The 19383-nt window shown below is 35.4% G+C and overlaps 2 protein-coding genes across 2 annotated transcripts; both read left to right on the top strand.

Moving 5' to 3' along the window:
• Nucleotides 1–1089: 1089 nt before the first annotated feature.
• Nucleotides 1090–2180, top strand: LOC149787737 (uncharacterized). Its single transcript, XM_089973944.1, has 2 exons — nt 1090–1207; nt 1819–2180. The coding sequence occupies exons 1-2, from the start codon at nt 1156–1158 to the stop codon at nt 2067–2069; spliced, it is 303 nt and encodes a 100-aa protein (XP_089830070.1). The 5' UTR covers nt 1090–1155; the 3' UTR covers nt 2070–2180.
• Nucleotides 2181–12583: 10403 nt separating this feature from the next.
• On the top strand, nt 12584–13800 carry LOC149787736 (uncharacterized). The gene is made up of 2 exons (XM_089975652.1): nt 12584–12740; nt 13430–13800. Exons 1-2 carry the CDS (start codon nt 12689–12691, stop codon nt 13687–13689), a joined length of 312 nt encoding a protein of 103 aa, XP_089831778.1. The 5' UTR covers nt 12584–12688; the 3' UTR covers nt 13690–13800.
• Nucleotides 13801–19383: the final 5583 nt, after the last annotated feature.

Below are 19383 nucleotides of genomic sequence, written 5' to 3'. Positions count from 1 at the left end.
AAACCTACACGCGAGGTTTAAACCAAAGATATATTAGCAACGGAAGGATCAAGATAACATAAATAGTACGAATTTCAATGGCATCATTGTTTCTTGAAATTCTAAAATGTGTCAAAAGGACAAAATATTATATCAGTTGTGCTAGTTTGTAAACAAATCGAAGATGCGAAACGACTTCGTATAGCATCTTCAATGCATTGAGTTATATCAAAGCAAAATTATAATAAGGTGTTAACGAAAATATTTTAATGTATTGATTGATGTGACTACATGTCTCTAATAATTTATTTCAAGATTATGTGTTGCTGTTTTGTGGCACAAAATAAGAATTCCTGTAGATGTTTAATAGAGTTAAATTCACACACAAACTTCGCATTTGAGAAAAAGACATAACGTGCAGCATGCATGGTTTAAACAAGGATAAAGCAGAACTCGACAACGAAAATATCACCAGTTAAATGGTTCAGCGTAACTTTAAGATAATATTACTATAATAATTACTAAATGATTAAGCTTTCTGACATTTGCAAATTCCGGAAACAGTCACAATCAAAATGTTGTCTCACTATCACAATTGGAAACAAAAATGCATAAGCAACGCAAACAGTTTTTTTCACTTCTTCATGAACCAAAGAAGTGTGCCTTACCACTATGTATGTCTCAAAATAGCAACAAAACACAAAATAACAACTAAATATAAACCAATTTAATTTCAGTTCAGTATTTTGCAATTACATTTTAACGTGCTGTAGAATGATATAATTGTATGACATGAATATTCTCGTCTGATTCTACTAACACGAAAGAACACCATATCCTAACAGATTGCAGCACTGATAACACTTACATCTATATTTAGTCATTGTTCCCGCTTAACATTTATATCTGATTTGTGCGGCATCAACTACGTATCCTTTTGTTGATTAATGTCAGTGACGTATACAAACGATGAAACCTCAAAATAGCCACAATACCTAACCAGCAAATACTATCCGGTTCCCTCACACTAACGGCTCATGATTGATTATTTTTACATTGCTTTACCAGGAAGTGAATCTTGAATAAAAAGCATGATTTCTGTTTAAAAGAACCAGAACTACTAGAACCTGAACAAGAGCATATCCTACAGAGAAAATATTCAAGCATTCCTTAACTATGAAGACCATTGTTGGTTTGGCTCTTTGCATGCTGGTTGCAACAGTCGCAGGTAAGATCACATAATAAATTCATAATTAGTTCAAAACTTGTACCGATATATTCTTTGTCGGATAAAGATCTAATTACCACAATAGTACTTATATATTTCATTGCGTGCGAGTAGACATACCCTAAACGTCTTTTAGTTAGTTCGTGTGTTGTGTTTTCTAAACATCCACTTCCAAAAATTTAACTCCTGTAAAGAAATTACATTTTTGTGTCATGCGAGAGGAATGGCTATAATTCCGAAAGGTGTACGGTCTGTTTCCACACCATTTTCAACATTACCTGCAAGGATCGGACGGATTACACTTTCGTGTGTGTGTGTGTGTGTGTGTGTGTGTGTGTGTGTGTGTGTGTGAATCACAAATCCAGTTTGGAACATAACTGACGGATTTTGTACTCATTATCTGCCCTTCTCCAACATCAAACTGGATTCACGGAGAGGCACTTTGGTTTTCCTTACCTAGTACTTATCGATGTCTAAAGCAAATTGAAATATTCACATTGACTGCTATATTGCTCTTTGTTCTGCATATAATGTCCTTTTTCCCTCTCGTGAATAATGTTTATTATTTTCTCTGTTATTTTCATACAAATATCTTTTTTATTACATTACAGCCCAGCTGTATGGCAGAGGCATTGGAGGTATTGGTGGCCTCGGAGGTATCGGTGGACTCGGAGGCATTGGTGGTATCGGTGGCCTCGGAGGAATTGGAGGAATCGATGGCAGCTGGGGAGTTGGCGGTGGAATAGGAATTGGAAGTACATACTGTCCAAACACTTATTGCTTCAACGGTCAGTGTAGCCGATTTGATCGCTATGCCTACTATTTGGGTCGACGTTGCTACTGCAGTTGCACAGGATATTAACTTGTGAAGACGGTTACTGTACAGTTCTCTGACAATATTTAATGACTCATTTCATTGAAAATTATTTATCTTTTTATCACATTTGTTTAGTAAATAAATTTTAAAACTTGTCGTCCACAGATACAGTTATTTCTAAATGCATTAGTATTACCAAAGTTACAACGGGAAAGTTAGTCTTTCTGGCGAGTGTTGTACTTGAAACTGATGTAAGTCATGTGCACTTCCTGTAGTTACTTAGTAGTGTGTAGGGATGGAAAAACTATTGTCGGCTAGTAAATAAGTTAGCACCGAAGGCACTAAATATCTGGGTTCAAGGCAAGTAGACAATGTCATCAACTGCCTGGATGACAACCATTTGGAACTGCATCAAGCTGTTTAGTACACAATACTTCTAAGATTTATAATCTATTGCAAGGGCTTATGTTTACACTGCTAGTATCCCTTGGTGTCAAAATTACCTTTGGACTTGAAAAAAGCAGTCATAACTTTGACGCTGGGGTACATAAACAATCTTTGCTATAAACTGCCATTCAGGTCTCTGGTCAAGTGAATCGTATTTTTATGCCTTGTTTTGATCTGACGATACAACAATATCAACATTTTGTGTTTGACTTTCAATACTAACCAGGTGAAGGTAGCAATAAATTTGTGCATACAATTGTCCCTTGCACTGTAATCAAAAAATTGGTAATCGTACTCTTAATGCTTGAAGATACAGTGAAGCAACTCTTGTGAAGTAGACTGTAACTAGCAAATTAAATTATCTCCCTTATATAGCAGACTGATTAACCCATTTCGACTGTTTAGTACACGAAAGAATCTTACAAAACAAAACACACACGTTAACTGCAATGCTTTGTTAAATCGAAACTTCATTAAGCTGCAATTTGTAACTGACAGCAGACCACGAATATACAAATACTTATATCGCTAACTATACGGATGTAATAACATAGATGCAAAAATTAGGGAAAACTGTCAACAGTCAAAGAAAATTAACAATTGAATATATCGTTTGGGAATCCTATATTTTACCCTCCGTCCGATGTTAACGGACCATTCTGCTCTCATTCGTTAGGAAAGGATCACTTTCAGGCCCGTTTACGCTAAATTTAAGGTATGAGTAAGCCGAGTTCCATAATCCATTGTCGTCAATAAAATGATTGTATACGCATTTTTCTTTTTGTACATAACTGAGTCTATAACTACTCTCCGTAATACTAAATGGAACGTGAAAAGTTGCACCTGCACCATTCAGAATTCATTCCAAAGCATAAGAAATAGTATTCAGGTAAATCGGATTGCCTAAGTATGACAAATGGGTATCATCATACCGGAATATATTGCAATCACTTAATCTTATTGTTTGGTGTCCTGTGACGTAACCAACTATTGAATTACTAATGCTCCTTTCGTTCAATTTATACGTTTCCTTACTTTGTCAACCAGATTTGGTGATCTTCGCTTTATGCCAATATAAACGTGGAAAAACCATGATATAAGCCTTTTCTTTTAACGCTCGGTAATATAAGTCAAGACATGTCCTCCTTGAGCTTGTTTGATTTCCTCATTGTGAAGACATTAAAGCTAAGATGAATCAAAAGGTAGTCAAGTGGTGAGCTGAGTAATAACAGTATATCTATGTCTCCTAACATCGGCTCCGACACACACACATTCCTCTGTCTCTGCCACTAGATTATTGCTTCCCTCAAGTCCAGTAGAAGATTAACACCAAATATGTATAAGTAACTGGAATACGGATAAGAAGACAAGATATGCAATTGACCTCCCTCTATCTCAATCCCCTTTAGTTGTTGCCAAAATGAGACAAATATCAGTTCAATTTCCAGTCCACATTTCTCCTGCAAACTTAAAGCCCTCTTATCCTTTTCTACAACTTGGTGCGAGGACCCACCTCAACATGAATGAATCACTATGATTTGTCTGAGTATCTAGGTGGGATAGCAAACGTTCATCAATTCCAAGAGTGTGCCATGACCGAGTAAGCTTCTAGGTTAAGACCTGCTAAGCTAGGTCTGGGATCTTCTTGGGAGTTTGCTTGCACTTGGCTGAATTCTGTCACACTGTAAACGAGAAATAGCATCACCAATGAAATTGTACTAACCAGGAATATATCTGACCTTGATTCTTCTAAGATATGTAAGGGTAAGAAAGGCTTAAATCGGACAAAGAGCATTTCTGATCTCGACTACGGAGTTTTATATAGACAGAACGAGAGAGAAAGAGACAACGAACTACATTTTGGTCAACATGGAAATGAAACCCTATCTTTTCAAGACATGCTCCCCAAATCAAAACCGATGCTAATACAGAGAATAATTTTAAGAAAGTAATATTCCCATAATCCTTTGAGTCAGTCAATCACGGAGCCAACCCAAGTGTCCTATGGCTCCTGAAATGAATTCAAAAACCTGTAATTGTACCCATATCACTGTCGTCAATGAAATCTAGACTATAGTTGGAGACCCTAAGACGATCGAGAGAAATATAATTCATTACAGTCCTGAAGAAATTGTTCCCATTTTTTAAGATCATATCTTACACCTTTCTTTACTCTGATCCGGTATTTAATTCTATACCATTAAGGAATGACCAGATTTGGAATCCTTTTCAAAAAAAATATTTGCCATTATTTTTGAATAAACGAAACTCACAATCCACATGGGGAAAGTGGTAAATGACGAAATGCTGATCTAATGCTAGATTTTGCAAGCAAACTCCCTGCATCTAACGTCTGAAGCATTTTCACGGCATCTTCTGGTGTAGAGTTCCCAACAGAGCCCATGTTCTTGTATATGTAATCACTGGGTGATTCATTTTTATTGGACAAAAATATTGCAAATCTCGGTTTATTATTGGCACTAAGCCCAATGGTGTGCGTCTCAAATTGGTAAGGTGGTTACTGGAAAGTACCCAACAACCCTTCCTGTCTCAGTTTGTTTTCCCCACCTTTTCCTTTGTAAATCTCTGGTGCTTATTTAGGACCTATTAAATTTGCAGAATCACGATGTGATAAAAACCGGTAATTACTTCATTTGCATCAGAACCTTGGGGTATTTGACAAAAGACTGGGGACATTTTCTATATCTGCTATATTTGCTTTTACCAAGGAATATAAATTTCCTTCACTACTCAAAATATTGTTTGCTTTCCTTAAAATTAAATACAGTGTAGTCACTTATATTCATAGCAGGGTTGCCCGAATTTGCATTTGCAATGCAATTTCCAAGATATATTCTTCTCATCCCAATAGATTTGACTTATTGTTATGTGGCCAAAAAATGAGTACCTCTTTAAAGAATTGACGACAGCAGGGAGACCTGACGTTTGGATGTTACGAGAGTCCGTGCAATTTCTACCAAAAGGCTAGACCAATGGATCCACATCAGTCAAGAGGAGGGTATCGTATGCTTCTAAGATTTCTTTCAGCGGTACTGCTCCTCGTGAAAAACCCACCCAGCTGCGATTGTCTTCTTTCATATAATTAAACAGCTCTTTTAACCTGCAGAAGTGATTCTCCAAATCCAAACTCATTTTCGCAAAGAATGGGGACTTTCATGTATAATTGGAAGTAATAGGCTTAGTTGAGGTCTGCACCATCACAAAGAGTCCTCTTTTAAAAATAAGGTTTTATTTCTTTCCCGCTTCAAGTAAAGCTATAGAGCAAGAAACTAGATGGTGGTGATTGGGGCGTTATGTGCATATATAAATCTACTAGGCTAGGAGAGTGGAGATGTTTTGGACAGAGGAATGGATTTTCATGTGAAAACGAGACATTACTGTGCATTTTCGTGCAAGGAAATTCCAAAAAGCTCCCCGTATAATTTGGCCCCGAGCTTTCTAATGGGTTACGGTAGGTCATGCTCATCTCTCTCTCTCTCTCTCTCTCTCTCTCTCTCTCGGTGAAAGTATTACCGAACTCGGATTACTTCTGCTTGAATGCACTTCACTTCACTTCAAAAGTTTGACCTCGCAGCCCCAATTGCCAGATGTGATTGAAACGTAACAAGTTGGATGTAATCTGGACAAACAGCGTGTTCAGTGATGCTTAGAAAGGAAAACATCAAGATTTTAGTTCAGTTTTAAAAAGAAATTTGCAAGATATGAATTTAGATTTCCAAACACAATAGGTTCAAAACGAGTTTTGTACATTTCTTTCTCAAATGAACGTTTCGTTAAAAATGTTTAACTTCCAATATATTGCAAGATAAATATCCTTTAGCCTGAAATTGTGAGAATTAATGCAAGTCTGTTTGGGAAGAATGTAGGTTTAAATGATCATGGCTTGTAAGAAAATGAATAACTATATATGGATAAAAGTTTAATTATTTATTTTCATTTGTGTTTTCAAAATATAAATTGAAGATGTCCGATTTGCAAACCGTCAATTCTCCAATGATATGAAGAAAGACTTTATGCCCCATAAAAGTTATATAGCTCTAGATCGGCATAATGTTAATATTATTTATTTTAATTTTATATTGATATAAGGAAAGACTTTAAATTATGATAAGGGATAAATTTGATTCTGGGAAGTTTCTTTTGTTAACATAGAGCTTTAATAAGTAAATAATTATAAAAAGGTGATTTTACATTACCCGTAAATTCACAAAAACATTGACATTCAACATTACTTGGTTCGATTTATTTAAGATATATTTGTTGCAGAAATATGACTGTCTCCAACAGGGTTGTATTTTTCGTAAAATTGATTCAATATTTTCGTCTTAAAAGTTTATATGATAATTTAATTATAAATTTGTTGCAGCATATTCCAATAAAAATACTAGATTTGCATAAGGGAATGAATTAGTACAAACGTGGTATGAAGAAGTTAATTTTTGCACATAAAAAATTTAAATTGTTATTAACATAGTCAAAACGAATACTAATAACTAGATGTAAAGGCCTCAAAGTACTGGATGAAAATATGAATCCAACATGAGAAAGATACAGATATTCCTTTATTTCCATTCGTCTAGTAGGTCATAATATCTCAAATATATTATAAGTGAAGTAAAAGTAATAGCTGAAGGTGATTGTATGAAATTAAATAATACGTAAAATGATTCACATGTATATTAATGTTGAAGGAAACAACGTAGTAAATAAAATGCTAACAATATATATATTGAATAATTTGGATACAAGTAGTGATGCACTTAGTAATGATTGTTGTTTCTATTGCATTGATAAAATGGACTTCATCTGATTTTCTATGCGTAGATTTCGTGCAATTTGCTGTTGTCAGAAAATTGCCAGATTTAAGTTCTCTCTAAACGAAATATGTTTCGAGTAATTTAACGTAATATTTACATTGGAATTAACTGTTATATTTTTTCAAATCTTCCAGACTATCTCCAATCACTATATTTTGTGATATCTCCGGTCTACATCTTCTTCAAAACTAAGCTTCATGTGTTTTATTCCATTTTAATCTTTTTAATATGTATTTAACTGGAAGACTTTATAATTTAAACGTAACACTTTGTTGGACAATTTCAATTTGTTTCTACGTGTGAATGTTCATTTCTTAAGATGAGACATTTAACACAATACAATAATTAACGTCCTATTCATTTTTTATTGCGTCTATTGTGAAAACATCCCATTCGTCATCTAAACCTTGCATAAATTTAATTAGAAGTAGCCTAAAGAATGATTTATGATGTATGAGCCTTAAATGATTTGTTTGCATAGTAATTCTTCTGAACACTTAAATGCAAGTTGGTCAGATACACCATCAACATGCGTTTTGTTCTATTCAGCTAATATTTAAATAAAATCACCTGCCACAGTAGGGATATTACTCCTATAATTCATTTGGCATTATTTTACTTCATACAAATAACTACACGTTTCAAGAACTATATATGGGGCGCGGACATTTATCAAATCAATCAACTATCATCCATGTGACACTATTCACAAAATATTTGGATACTTGTCAGATCTGTTACATCTTCTTGTTTGGCAATACTCAGCTATGTGTCCTCGTTCATCGCCCTTGTAGGATTTATAATCCTGGAACTCATTCATCGTGGCTCAGAATATACGCACACAAAACACACATTAACTTCATTATTATTAAATACTTACAAATAATGCTGTCCACATATAGTTTTTAATTCATTTCCTTAATAGGAAATTTGCAGCTCATATAACAAGTAATATCAATAACATTTGTACCTATGAACATATTTACATAAACATACTGAACAATACTGATTCCATATTCTCCTGACGGAGTCATTGTATCAGAGTAAAGACAGCTAAGTTCCACTTAAAATACTGTCCACAAATAAGACTACCATTGTCCAGTTTAATGGTGCTATCTTGAAATGTAATCCATAAACATTTGCGCCCTTGTTGACAACTGCTTATATTGTCTTATGTCCATTCACCGTTTCCACTTGTGAAAAGAAATTCAGCCATCTTTTTCACATCGTGTATATCTATAGAGACTGTAAACTCTTCCAAGTACAACATTCCCTGATCCAGGAAAACTGTGTGAAGTGCCTACGCCCATAGCACGTGCATGATTCCCCTTCCTGGACGCATAGTGAAAGTATATACAATCGGAATTCAGTCCTCTAGCGGTAACTAGTATTATATAATATTTTCATTATTTTTTCTATCAAGCTACAAGACGTATTTAAAATTTTCTAAGTATTGTTCATGGATTCGTGGATTAGAATATATGGTGTATACGCGCAAAGTCTTTCAATCATTACCATATAAAACATCTCAAATGTTCCTATTTTTGGAATTCTAAAATAGCATGAATTAAACAGGTATGATTTTGCATACAGCAGATTATTTTGCTTTCGGGATAGTATATTACGCATCGGACTCAGAATACAAGGCTGATATAATACATTTGCAGTTCACCATAATAATTTTCTACATACTGGATTGAGAAAAGTTTCCTCTGCTTAAAATAATTCTTTGTCTGTGGTTTGAAGGAGGCAGTGTCCCGTTTTTCATGATAAACTGGGATCACTGATACGTGTTTGTGATACGAAATAATGGGCACAAGAAAGAGATATTAAACTGTTGTCACATTTGTATTTTAATAAACATTACATATTTTGTTACCGTTATATGCTGGCCAGACGAAAAAATGACACTCTGTTATATGATAGAGTTGGTTGAAATACATGTTTTGTCTCTGTCGCTGATTGATTTCGATGCATGGATTTTGCAACAGCCATTACGTTCTGACCTTTGCAAGTTCCTTTCAAGTAAATAATCTTTCACTTTTCGGTATAAAGTTTCAAAAGTGTAAATAGCAATTCAGAATATTTCGATTAAATGGCAACTTTATTTATTGTACTTAAACCATTAGAATATTGATCAACGATTTATACAATATTATGAGATGGAAAGACGCCGAAGAGCCCACAATGAATAATTAAATCAACCTTCAAGTCTTTTTTTTTTTGGAATATTATTACACGCTATGGGAAAGTCTGTATTTGAAAGCTGGGCTCAAACTCAAACTGTGTTTTTTTCCGACATTGAAGACACTTAATATATATATATTGCATAAGTCTTGCATTTATACATATGTTCTATAAACTCTACTATGAGTTTTAGTCTATACGATTGTGGACTGCACCATTGCCTTTCGTGCAGGGAAATACAATGATTTGCAATGAGTTGATGGTGGTTTTCGCGCAGCTTTGTAATCCATTTACTTTGGTAACAGAGACTTTGCACCTGCACTGTGTGCATTATATTCCTCTGCAACCATACGGGGTGTGATAAGGAAGTAAGAAACGCCAAATGAAATGGGCAAAACTAATACCAGGATAAACGCATTATCAAATCTATCTACATTCTTAAAATGTCTCGATGAAACAGCAGAATAGGTTACTCAAATGGAACCTTCATATATATATATATATATATATATATATATATATATATATATATATATATATATATATATATATATATATATATATATGTTCTAAAGATCTATAATCTCATGTGTACATTCACTACAATTTGTGTGTTTCTCTCTGTGTGCGTTTCTTCCTCTGCAACCACACTGGGTGTGATAAGGAAATAAGGAACGCCAGATCAAATGGGTAAAATTAAAACCAGGAATAAAGCACTTTCAACTCAATTTACTTTCCTTAAATGTCTCGATGAAACAGCAGACGAGATTAATTCAATGGAAGCTTCATATAAATTGTATACGTCTATAAACTCATGCGTACCTTCACTACAGTTTTGTAAGCAACAAATATTGAGATTTTGATGATGTATAATAACTAACCGGATCGATTTTATAAAATCTATATACATGAAACAGTCTGAATTATTTTAACACGTCATTCTAGCCAATGTATCAGAGGTTGCAGATAATACAATTATTTTACATATGTCTTAATTTTTCCTATATTATCCAAGAGAATAATCACAACTTACAGCAAACCACGACCAATACATTTTATAACAGCTACAATGGAGATAAAATAAAAGCATATTGATAAAGAAAATGGAAAGGGTAATATAAGGTCAATGATGTCCTTAAAAAGAATCATATGGTAATAGGACAGAATAAAATATAATCCGGGTATAGAAGTACACTAACTCATTATCGTGTTTTTACAAACTTCAGTGCAATCAATAAATCATTTTCACTTTATCTCTTATGATGTCGCTTGTTTTAAATGATTTTCGATCTAAATAATGTCACAATTGGTTCTCACGGCAAGTTGTTCTTAGCTATCATGTAGTTACGTGGTGAGTTATATCATCTTAAATCGTAAGCGGCCCTGGTCATATCAAAATCAAAAACTGAGTTGTCACGGATGTGGTTGTTCTGCTAACGCGCGAATTCGATAACTCAATGTTCATTCGGAACCACAGATTGAATGACAGCCTATTTCATTCATCTAAAACTAATTTTAATTTTACTTCATGCTGCAGCTTTCCAAATCATGATACGAATGAAATTATATATATATATAGTTATACAAAACTTGCGAATCAAAGCATTTCTATAGTTATATAGTTACATTCTATTAAAACACACTAATGACGCACACAAACACTTTATAAACACAATCTAACAAGAAAATTCTCCAAACAGATTTTTTTCTGTTTTTTTTTCATTGACATTGTACATTTTATACGGACTAAAAATATATTCATGTTCAGTGTTTGTTTAAATTCTCTAAGAATCCAAAACGAAAGTATTTTTTTCACGTAAAAAATTATATTTAAGACAAGGATATATTAGCAACGGATTATGTAAATATCGGCAGTTAAATGGATACAAGTAAAATTAAGATAACATCGAAAGTATGAATTTTAATTATATTATTAAGTTTACATAAATTTTAAAGTGTGTGAAAAGGACAAATTATCCTATCAGTATCATTATTTTCAAAACAATATGAATAAGCAAAACAACTTTCATAACTTCCTCCATGATTTTCGTTATATCAAAGCAAAGTTACAATACGGTGTTCACTAAACTATTGAAATATATGTATTGACGTGACATTGTAGTGCTAATAACTTGTTGCAAGGTTATCTGTTACTGCTTCGTGGAACACGTGATTCCTGTAGATATCGACTACACAAAAGGGCGTAACGTGGATGCAAGATTTAAACAAGGTTCAGGTGAGAAAGAGGCTTCGTAAATATTGTCAGATAAATGGATCAGCGTTACATTATGATAACATTACAAGGATGATTTTCAAATATATACCAAATTTCGAGCCTGATATTAAATGAGAAAGCCTTCTGACATTATCAAATTCAGGAAAAGGTCACAATAAAACACTTGTCAGAGTATCACTATTGGAACCCAAAACGGATAAGTAACGCAAACAATTTCATTTCACTTCGCGAACCAAATAAGTGTGCCTGATTCCTATGTATGTCTCAGTATAGGAACGGAAAACAAAGTGGCATCTAAATTTAAACCAATTAATTACAGTTTAATTCCTGTTGAGTGGAAATGAAAATCACACATCAGATCCATGACTTGAACCAGTAAACTACGTTTAAAATTGACAAATTTGTCTGTTCTAAAATACTTTAAAGATCATTTCAAACAGTCTTAGTATGATCCTTGTATTGACGATGTGAATTTTAACTTGTTCACTTAATATGTTCACATCATTACACGAACTAGTAATTTACTCGCAACAAGTGTCTACTGAATGACAAATTTAATAATATAATAATACGACATGAGTATTTCTATCGGATTCATGTAATAGATAAGCACAATATTTCCTTTACCTACATAACAGGACTGATGACATTTACAGATATATATCATTAGTCATTGTTCCCGCTTAACTTACATCTGATTAGTGCGACATCAACTAGGTTTGCTTCTATTGATTAATGTCACTGACGTATACAAACGGTGGAACGACACAACAGACATAGAGCCTGTAGTACACGCTCTCCTCAAAGTAAAGGAGCGTGATTGGTTATTTTTACATTACTTTATCAGGCAATGAGTCTTGTATAAAAAGCCTGATTTCAGGTTAAAAGAACCAGAACTACTAGAACCTGAACAAGACCATATCCTACAAGAGAAAATATCCAAGCATTCCTCCACTATGAAGACCATTGTGGGTTTAGCTCTTTGCATGCTGGTTGCAACAGTCGCAGGTAAGATCGCACTATACAAATCATCATTAGCTTAATAGATATTCTTTCACAGATTAGGATCTATCTATTTGCCTGATGATAAGTATAGGTCTGCTTGCGTGCCTTCATATTTTCTAGTACTATTCTCTCTATATACACGCATTTTACTGAATGTATGTGTGTATATTTGCAAGGATAGGATTATGACAAATGGTCCAACAGTAAAGCTGCCCTAAGCATCATTTTGTTTGTTCGTGTGTTGTTTTTTCTAAATATCCACTGCCAGACATTTAACTTCTGTAAATAAATTACAGTTCTGTGTTAATCTTGTCTTGTTTATATGATCATCCGATATAGCTATGTACCCTTGCGAGAGGAATTGATATAATTCCGATAGGTGTACAAGCTGATTCCACACCTTTTTTAACATTACCTACAAGAATGTGACACATCACACTTCCTTGTGTGTGTGTATGTGTGTGTGTGTGTGTGTCTTCGTGAATGGCATTTCCAGTTTGGAACAAAATTTCAGGGATTGTTTTACTTAGGTTGTTGCTTACCTAGTATTTATCCATGTCTAAAGCAAATTAAACTATTCATATTGATTGCTATATTGCTCTTTGCATATAATGTTCGTTTCACATCTCGTGAACAACGTTTATTAATATCTCTGTTATTATCATGCAAATATTTTTCTTATTACATTACAGCCCAGCTGTATGACAGACGCATTGGAGGTATCGGTGGCCTCGGTGGCATTGGTGGTATTGGTGGCCTCGGAGGCATTGGTGGTATCGGTGGCATCGGAGGAATTGGAGGAATTGATGGCAGCTGGGGAGTTGGCGGTGGAATAGGAATTGGAAATACATACTGTCCAAGCACTTATTGCTTCAACGGTCAGTGTAGCCGATTCGATCGCTATGCCTACTATTTGGGTCGACGTTGCTACTGCAGTTGCACAGGATATTAACTTGTGACGACGGTTATTGTACAGTTCTCTGAAAATATTTAATGACTCACTTCATTCAAAATTATTCACGTTTTAATCACATTTGTTTGCTCAATAAATTTTAAAAGTTGATGTCTTCAGAGAGCGTTCTTTCTAAGCGCATTATAATTACCAAAGTTACAACGGGAAAGTTAGTCTTTCTGGCGAGTGCTGTACTTGAAACTATTGTGAGGCATGTGCACTTCCTATAGTTATTTAGTAATATGCAGAGATGGAAAAACCAATGTCGGCTAGTAAGAACGTTAGGTACCGAAGGCACTAAATATCTGAGTATATGCAAGTAGACTATGTCATAAACTGCCTCGATGACAACCATTTTGAATGGCAACAAGCTGTTTTGTACACAATCCTTCTACGATTTATAATCTATTATAACGGGTTATGTTACACTGCGAGAATCACTTGGTGTCAAAAATGATCTTTGGACTTGAAAAAAGCAGTCATAACTTTGACGCTGGGGTGCATGCGCAATCTTTGCTATGAACTGCCATTCAGGTCTCTGATCAAGTGAATCGTATTATTATGCCTTGTTTTCATCTGACGATCCAACAATATGAACATTTTGACCTCACGTTTGACTTTAGGTATCAACCAGGTGGAGGTAGAAATAAATATGTGCAGAAAATTATCCCTTGCACCGTAATCAAAAGATTGGTAATCGTAGTCTTAATACTTAATACAGTGAAGCAACTCTTGTGAAGTAGACTGTAACTAGCACATTGAATGATCTACCTAACACTATAGCAGACTGATCAACCATTTCAAACGTTTAGTACACAAACGAATCTTACGAAACGAAACACACACGTTAACCGCTACGCTGTGTTAAATCCAAACTTCATTAAGCTGCAATCTGTAACTTACAGCAGACGGAAGTAAAGGAACAATTGTTTGGGAATCATATATTTCACCCTCCGTCCGATGTTAGCGGAATATCCTGGACACGTTAGTTAGAAAAGGAACACTAGCAGCCCCGGTTACACTAAATTTAAGGTATGAATCAGCCGAGTTCAGTAATCCATAGTCGTCATCCAGTATCACATCAATAAAATGATTGTAATCGCATTTTTCTTTCGGCATATCAGTGAGTCAATAACCACTCACCGTCATCCTAAACGGAACGTGGAAAAATTGCTCCTGCAAGATTCAGAATTGCTTCCAAAGCACAAAGAAGAGTATTCAGGCAAATATTATTGCCTAAGTCTGACAAATGGGTATCATCATACCGGACGAGATTAGACTCACTGAATCTTATAGTCTGATGTTCTGTTACGTAACCATCTATTGAATGACTAAAGCCCCTTTCGTTCTATGTATACGTTTCCTTACTTTGTCAACCAGTTTTTGGGGATCTTGTCTTTATGCCAATATATACATGGAAGAATATCATGCAATACTCCTTTTCTTTTAACTCTGGGTAATCTTAGTCTTGACATTGATTTTTTCATGTCGTCTATGAGGTTGTTTCATTTACTCACTCTGAAGACATTAGAGCTAAGATTAATCAAAAGTTAGTCATGTGGTGGGGTGAGTAATAACACTGACTATTTGTTTTTAAACATTGACTCCGTCACACATATTCCTCTATTTCTGCCACTAGATTATTGCTTTCCTCGAGTCCAGTAGAAGATTAACACCAATTATGTATAAGTAACTGGAATACGAATAAAAGGAAGAGATATGCAATTGACTTCCCTCTATCTCAAGCCCCTTCAGTTACTACCACATTAAGACAAAAATCAGTTCAATTCCCCGTCCACATTTCGCCTCCAAACTTAAAGCTCTCTTAAAGTACGATTTTGGTGCGAGGACCCACATCCAAATGAACGAATCACTATGATTTGTCTGGGTATCTAGGTGGGATAGCAAACGTTCATCAATTCCAAGAGTGTGCCATGACCGAGTAAGCTTCGATGTTAAGATCTTCTAAGCATGGTCTGGGATCGTCTTGTGAGTTTGCTTACACTTGGTTGAAGCTGCTCGATTATGTCACACTGAAAACGAGAAATAACTTCACCAATGAAGTTTTACTAACCATGAATATATCTGACCTTGATTGTTATATTATATGTTAGGGTAAGAAATACTTATTCGGACAAAGGGCATTTCTGCTGGCGACAACGAATTTTTTGTATAGAAAGAAAGAGAGAGAAAGAGAGAGAGAGAGAGAGAGAGAGAACTGCTTTTTAGTCAACATGGAAAAGAAATCCTATCTTTTCAAGAAATGTTCCCCAAATCAAAACTGATGCTGGTACAGAGAATAACTTTAAGAAGGTAATATTCCTATAATCAATTCACTTAGCCAATCACGGGGCCAAACTACGTGTCCACTGGTCCCTGAAATGAATTCAAAAGCCTGTAATTATTCAAATATCACTGTCGCAAATGAAATCACAACTATAGTCAGTACAGTCCTGAATAAATTGTTCCCATTTTTTAAGATCATATCTAAAGTCTTTGTTTACTCTGATCTGGTATTTAATTCTATACCATTAGGGCATGAACAGATTTAGAATCATTTTCAAAAAATATTATTCAATCTACGGATGGGGAAGCTGGTAAATGACGAAATGCTGATCTATTGCTAGATTTTGCAAGCAGACCCCCTTCATCTAACTTCTGAAGCATATTCACCACATCTTCCGGTCTAGAGTTTATTTACAGAGCACCTGTTTCTGTCTATGTAATCAATGAGTGATTCATTTTCAGGATACAAATGGTGAAAATCTCCGTTTATTATTGGCACTAAGTCCAATGTTGAGGGTCTCAAAATCGGTAAGGGGGTTACTGTGAAAAGTTCTATACCCCTTCCTGTCTCAGTTTCTGTCCCACCTTTTCCTTTGTAAATCTCCGGTGCACCTATTAAATTGGCAAAATCACTATGTCATCGAGTCCTAATGTAGTGCAGCAAGAAACTGGTAATTAATTCATTTGCAACAGAACCTTGGGATATTGGACAAAAGATTGGGGACATTTTCTATATTTTATATATTTGCTTTTACCAAGGAATATAAATTTCCTTCACTGCTGAAAAGATTGTTTGATTTCTTTGCAATTAAATACAGTGTAGTCACTTATATTCATAACCGGGGTGCCCGAATTTGCATTTGGAATACAATTTCTAAGATATATTCTTTTCCTCCCAATAGATTTTACTTATTGTTCTCTCTCTCTCTCTCTCTCTCTCTCTCAACTTGGATTTCTCCTGCTTGAATGCCCTCGCTGTTCTCGAAGGATTCTTTTTATACTTTGACCTGTTAACCACAATTAGGAAACTCGATTCCAAATTAAGAAGTTGTGTGTAACTTGGAAAAAAAAACGTGTTCAATGCCGATGCTGAGAAAATTTCTTTATTTCTATTTATTTATATAAATTGACGACTGCCGATTTGCAGAAATTTAGTTCTTAATTGATATGCAGAAAGACTTTATTTGGCTATAGAACTAATATAGCACTAGATCTGCATAATGTTATTATTTATTTTAATTTTATATTGATATAAACAAATAGTTCTCTAGGGGAAATTATTATTATAAAACATTTTCATTATTGTGTTCATTCGAGCTAGAATATTTATTTCCAATTTTGCGTGGACTCGTGGATTAGAATATATGTTGTATATACGCAAATTCTTTCGATCATTATCATATAAAACATTTAAACATTTTCATAATTTTGGAATGCTAACGAAGCATGAAAAAGTTATAATCTTGCATACGGAAGATGATTAGGCTTTCCGGATAGGCATACTTTATATATTGCTCATCGTACGCAGAACACAAAGGAGACATAATAAATATGTAGGCTTCAGATAAAGCCGTGGCACTTGCGATGAAGTCCTTGCTCTGACTACGTTTGTTGAAAATGAGTTTCAGAGGAACCTTAAAACTGGAGTTGTTTTCCTTGATACAACAGCGGCATATGATACTATGGAACTGTTCCGTCGTGACAGGCGCTTCAGAGTGCGCATCAGAGAGAGAGCTACAGCTCGTGGTAGCGTTAGTCGAACGGACGCAAAAAAGCGTCTGTTCTTACTCCAAGTTTGTTCAATATCTATATCAATGATTTGCCTGTAATACAGTCGCGCAAGTTAATGTATATAGATGACATTGAATTCGAGTCCCAAAGTCTCCCATTCACTAAGATTGATGAGGTACTGAAAAAGGACCTGGAGGATATGACGAACTTCTTCAAGAAATGGCGTCTACAGCCAAGCGCAACAAACACAGTCTCCAACGTCTTCCAGCTTAACAATGCAAATGCGAACAGTGGGCAGCACATAAAGCACGACCCGACACAAACATAACTTGGTTTGACTCTCGACAGATCACTCACATTCTACAACCACCTGAAAAATATTGCAGCAAAACTTATCAGTCGAAACAACCTACTCTCAAACTAACTAGCTCAACCTGGCGCGCTAGTGCTTAGACATTCAAGACATCAGGCCTAGCACTCTGTTATTCGACAGCCGAGTATTGCGCTCCTGTCTGGGCTTGATCATCCCACACCAACTTAACTCATGTCCAGCTCAACACAACAATGTTCATAATCTCTGGAACACAACGTCCTACTCCTTTACCATGGCTGCCGGTATTCAGCAACATTCGTCCCCACACATCTGTGTCGTCAGGAAGCAACCACAAAAGAGTTGGCTAAGCTCTATGTCATTGAGAAACGTCTACTGTACACGTACATTACCTCATATCCGACACTCTGCTTGCCTTCGAGTCTTACAATCTAGCTAGGTTCGTTGCCATAGGATATGACAGCTATTTTGGCATGGAGTGTCGAGTGGTCTTAACAGTTGTTGTATACTACTCATTCGTAGCTGAGCCATCTGTCTGTCTTCCTGGCTTCAACCTTACGCGTCATATGGGGACCATGCTCAACCGCTTTTGGTCAGGACAGGGTCGTTGTGCAATCAACCTTTTCCGAAGAGCCATGCCACTGGCTTTTCCTGTTGCTATGGAGCTCTACAGACTATGACACACATTGTGAATAACTGTCCACTGACAACGTTCCCCTGTGGACGTCAGACTCTGTACGATGCTGAACGACGTTGTTAAACGTCAGACTCTGTACGATGCTGAACGACGTTGTTAAATGGCTAATCAAGCACTGCACACGATAACGAAATAAATAATTTGACTTGAAAAATATATGGTTGTCTCTGCAACCGCACATCCCACGTAACCGCTTATGTCTCTCATCTTTATGTTTGGGAGTTCACTTTCGGCTCGATAATACTAGTACTAGTTGTATAGAAAAGTTGAATAACTTAAACTATACTAACTAATCAAATCTGTAAGCTATTTAAATCGTACATACGAATAATAGTATCGTATGTCTACCTTACGGTTGTGTCTGTTATGAGTGACTAAATCCATAGATATTATAATACAATCAGCACGTAGTCATTGAGTGGTCTGGTTTAGAACCTAGTGCGTTAGTTATCTTGTTTTAATTGGAGTATACCAGGGTGTTATCAGGAGATTCACCCTTTTTACTGATATAATCAAATGGCTCAGGATATCGGTGCATGGTTGTCGTCGTTTGCAGTCGACAAAGCAAATAGTTCGTTTTTTGCAAGGATATAATGCATAATGTAAATATCCCGTACAAACTCGAAAGAGGCATGCATGGTATAGGCAT

The sequence above is a fragment of the Sinohyriopsis cumingii genome, chromosome 11, assembly GCF_028554795.1.
Source record: "Sinohyriopsis cumingii isolate HCF-2022 chromosome 11, ASM2855479v2, whole genome shotgun sequence".
Classification (NCBI taxonomy): domain Eukaryota; kingdom Metazoa; phylum Mollusca; class Bivalvia; order Unionida; family Unionidae; genus Sinohyriopsis; species Sinohyriopsis cumingii.
Note: the sequence above shows the minus strand (reverse complement) of the source record. Positions and strands in the feature narration are given on the sequence as shown.

Excerpts from the sequence above, each read along its gene's own strand:
- LOC149787737 (XM_089973944.1), top strand. The coding sequence starts at position 1,156 with ATGAAGACCATTGTTGGTTTGGCTCTTTGCATGCTGGTTGCAACAGTC. Across the intron at positions 1,208-1,818 it reads GCTGGTTGCAACAGTCGCAG|CCCAGCTGTATGGCAGAGGC; the intron begins GTAAGATCACAT and ends ATTACATTACAG.
- LOC149787736 (XM_089975652.1), top strand. The coding sequence starts at position 12,689 with ATGAAGACCATTGTGGGTTTAGCTCTTTGCATGCTGGTTGCAACAGTC. Across the intron at positions 12,741-13,429 it reads GCTGGTTGCAACAGTCGCAG|CCCAGCTGTATGACAGACGC; the intron begins GTAAGATCGCAC and ends ATTACATTACAG.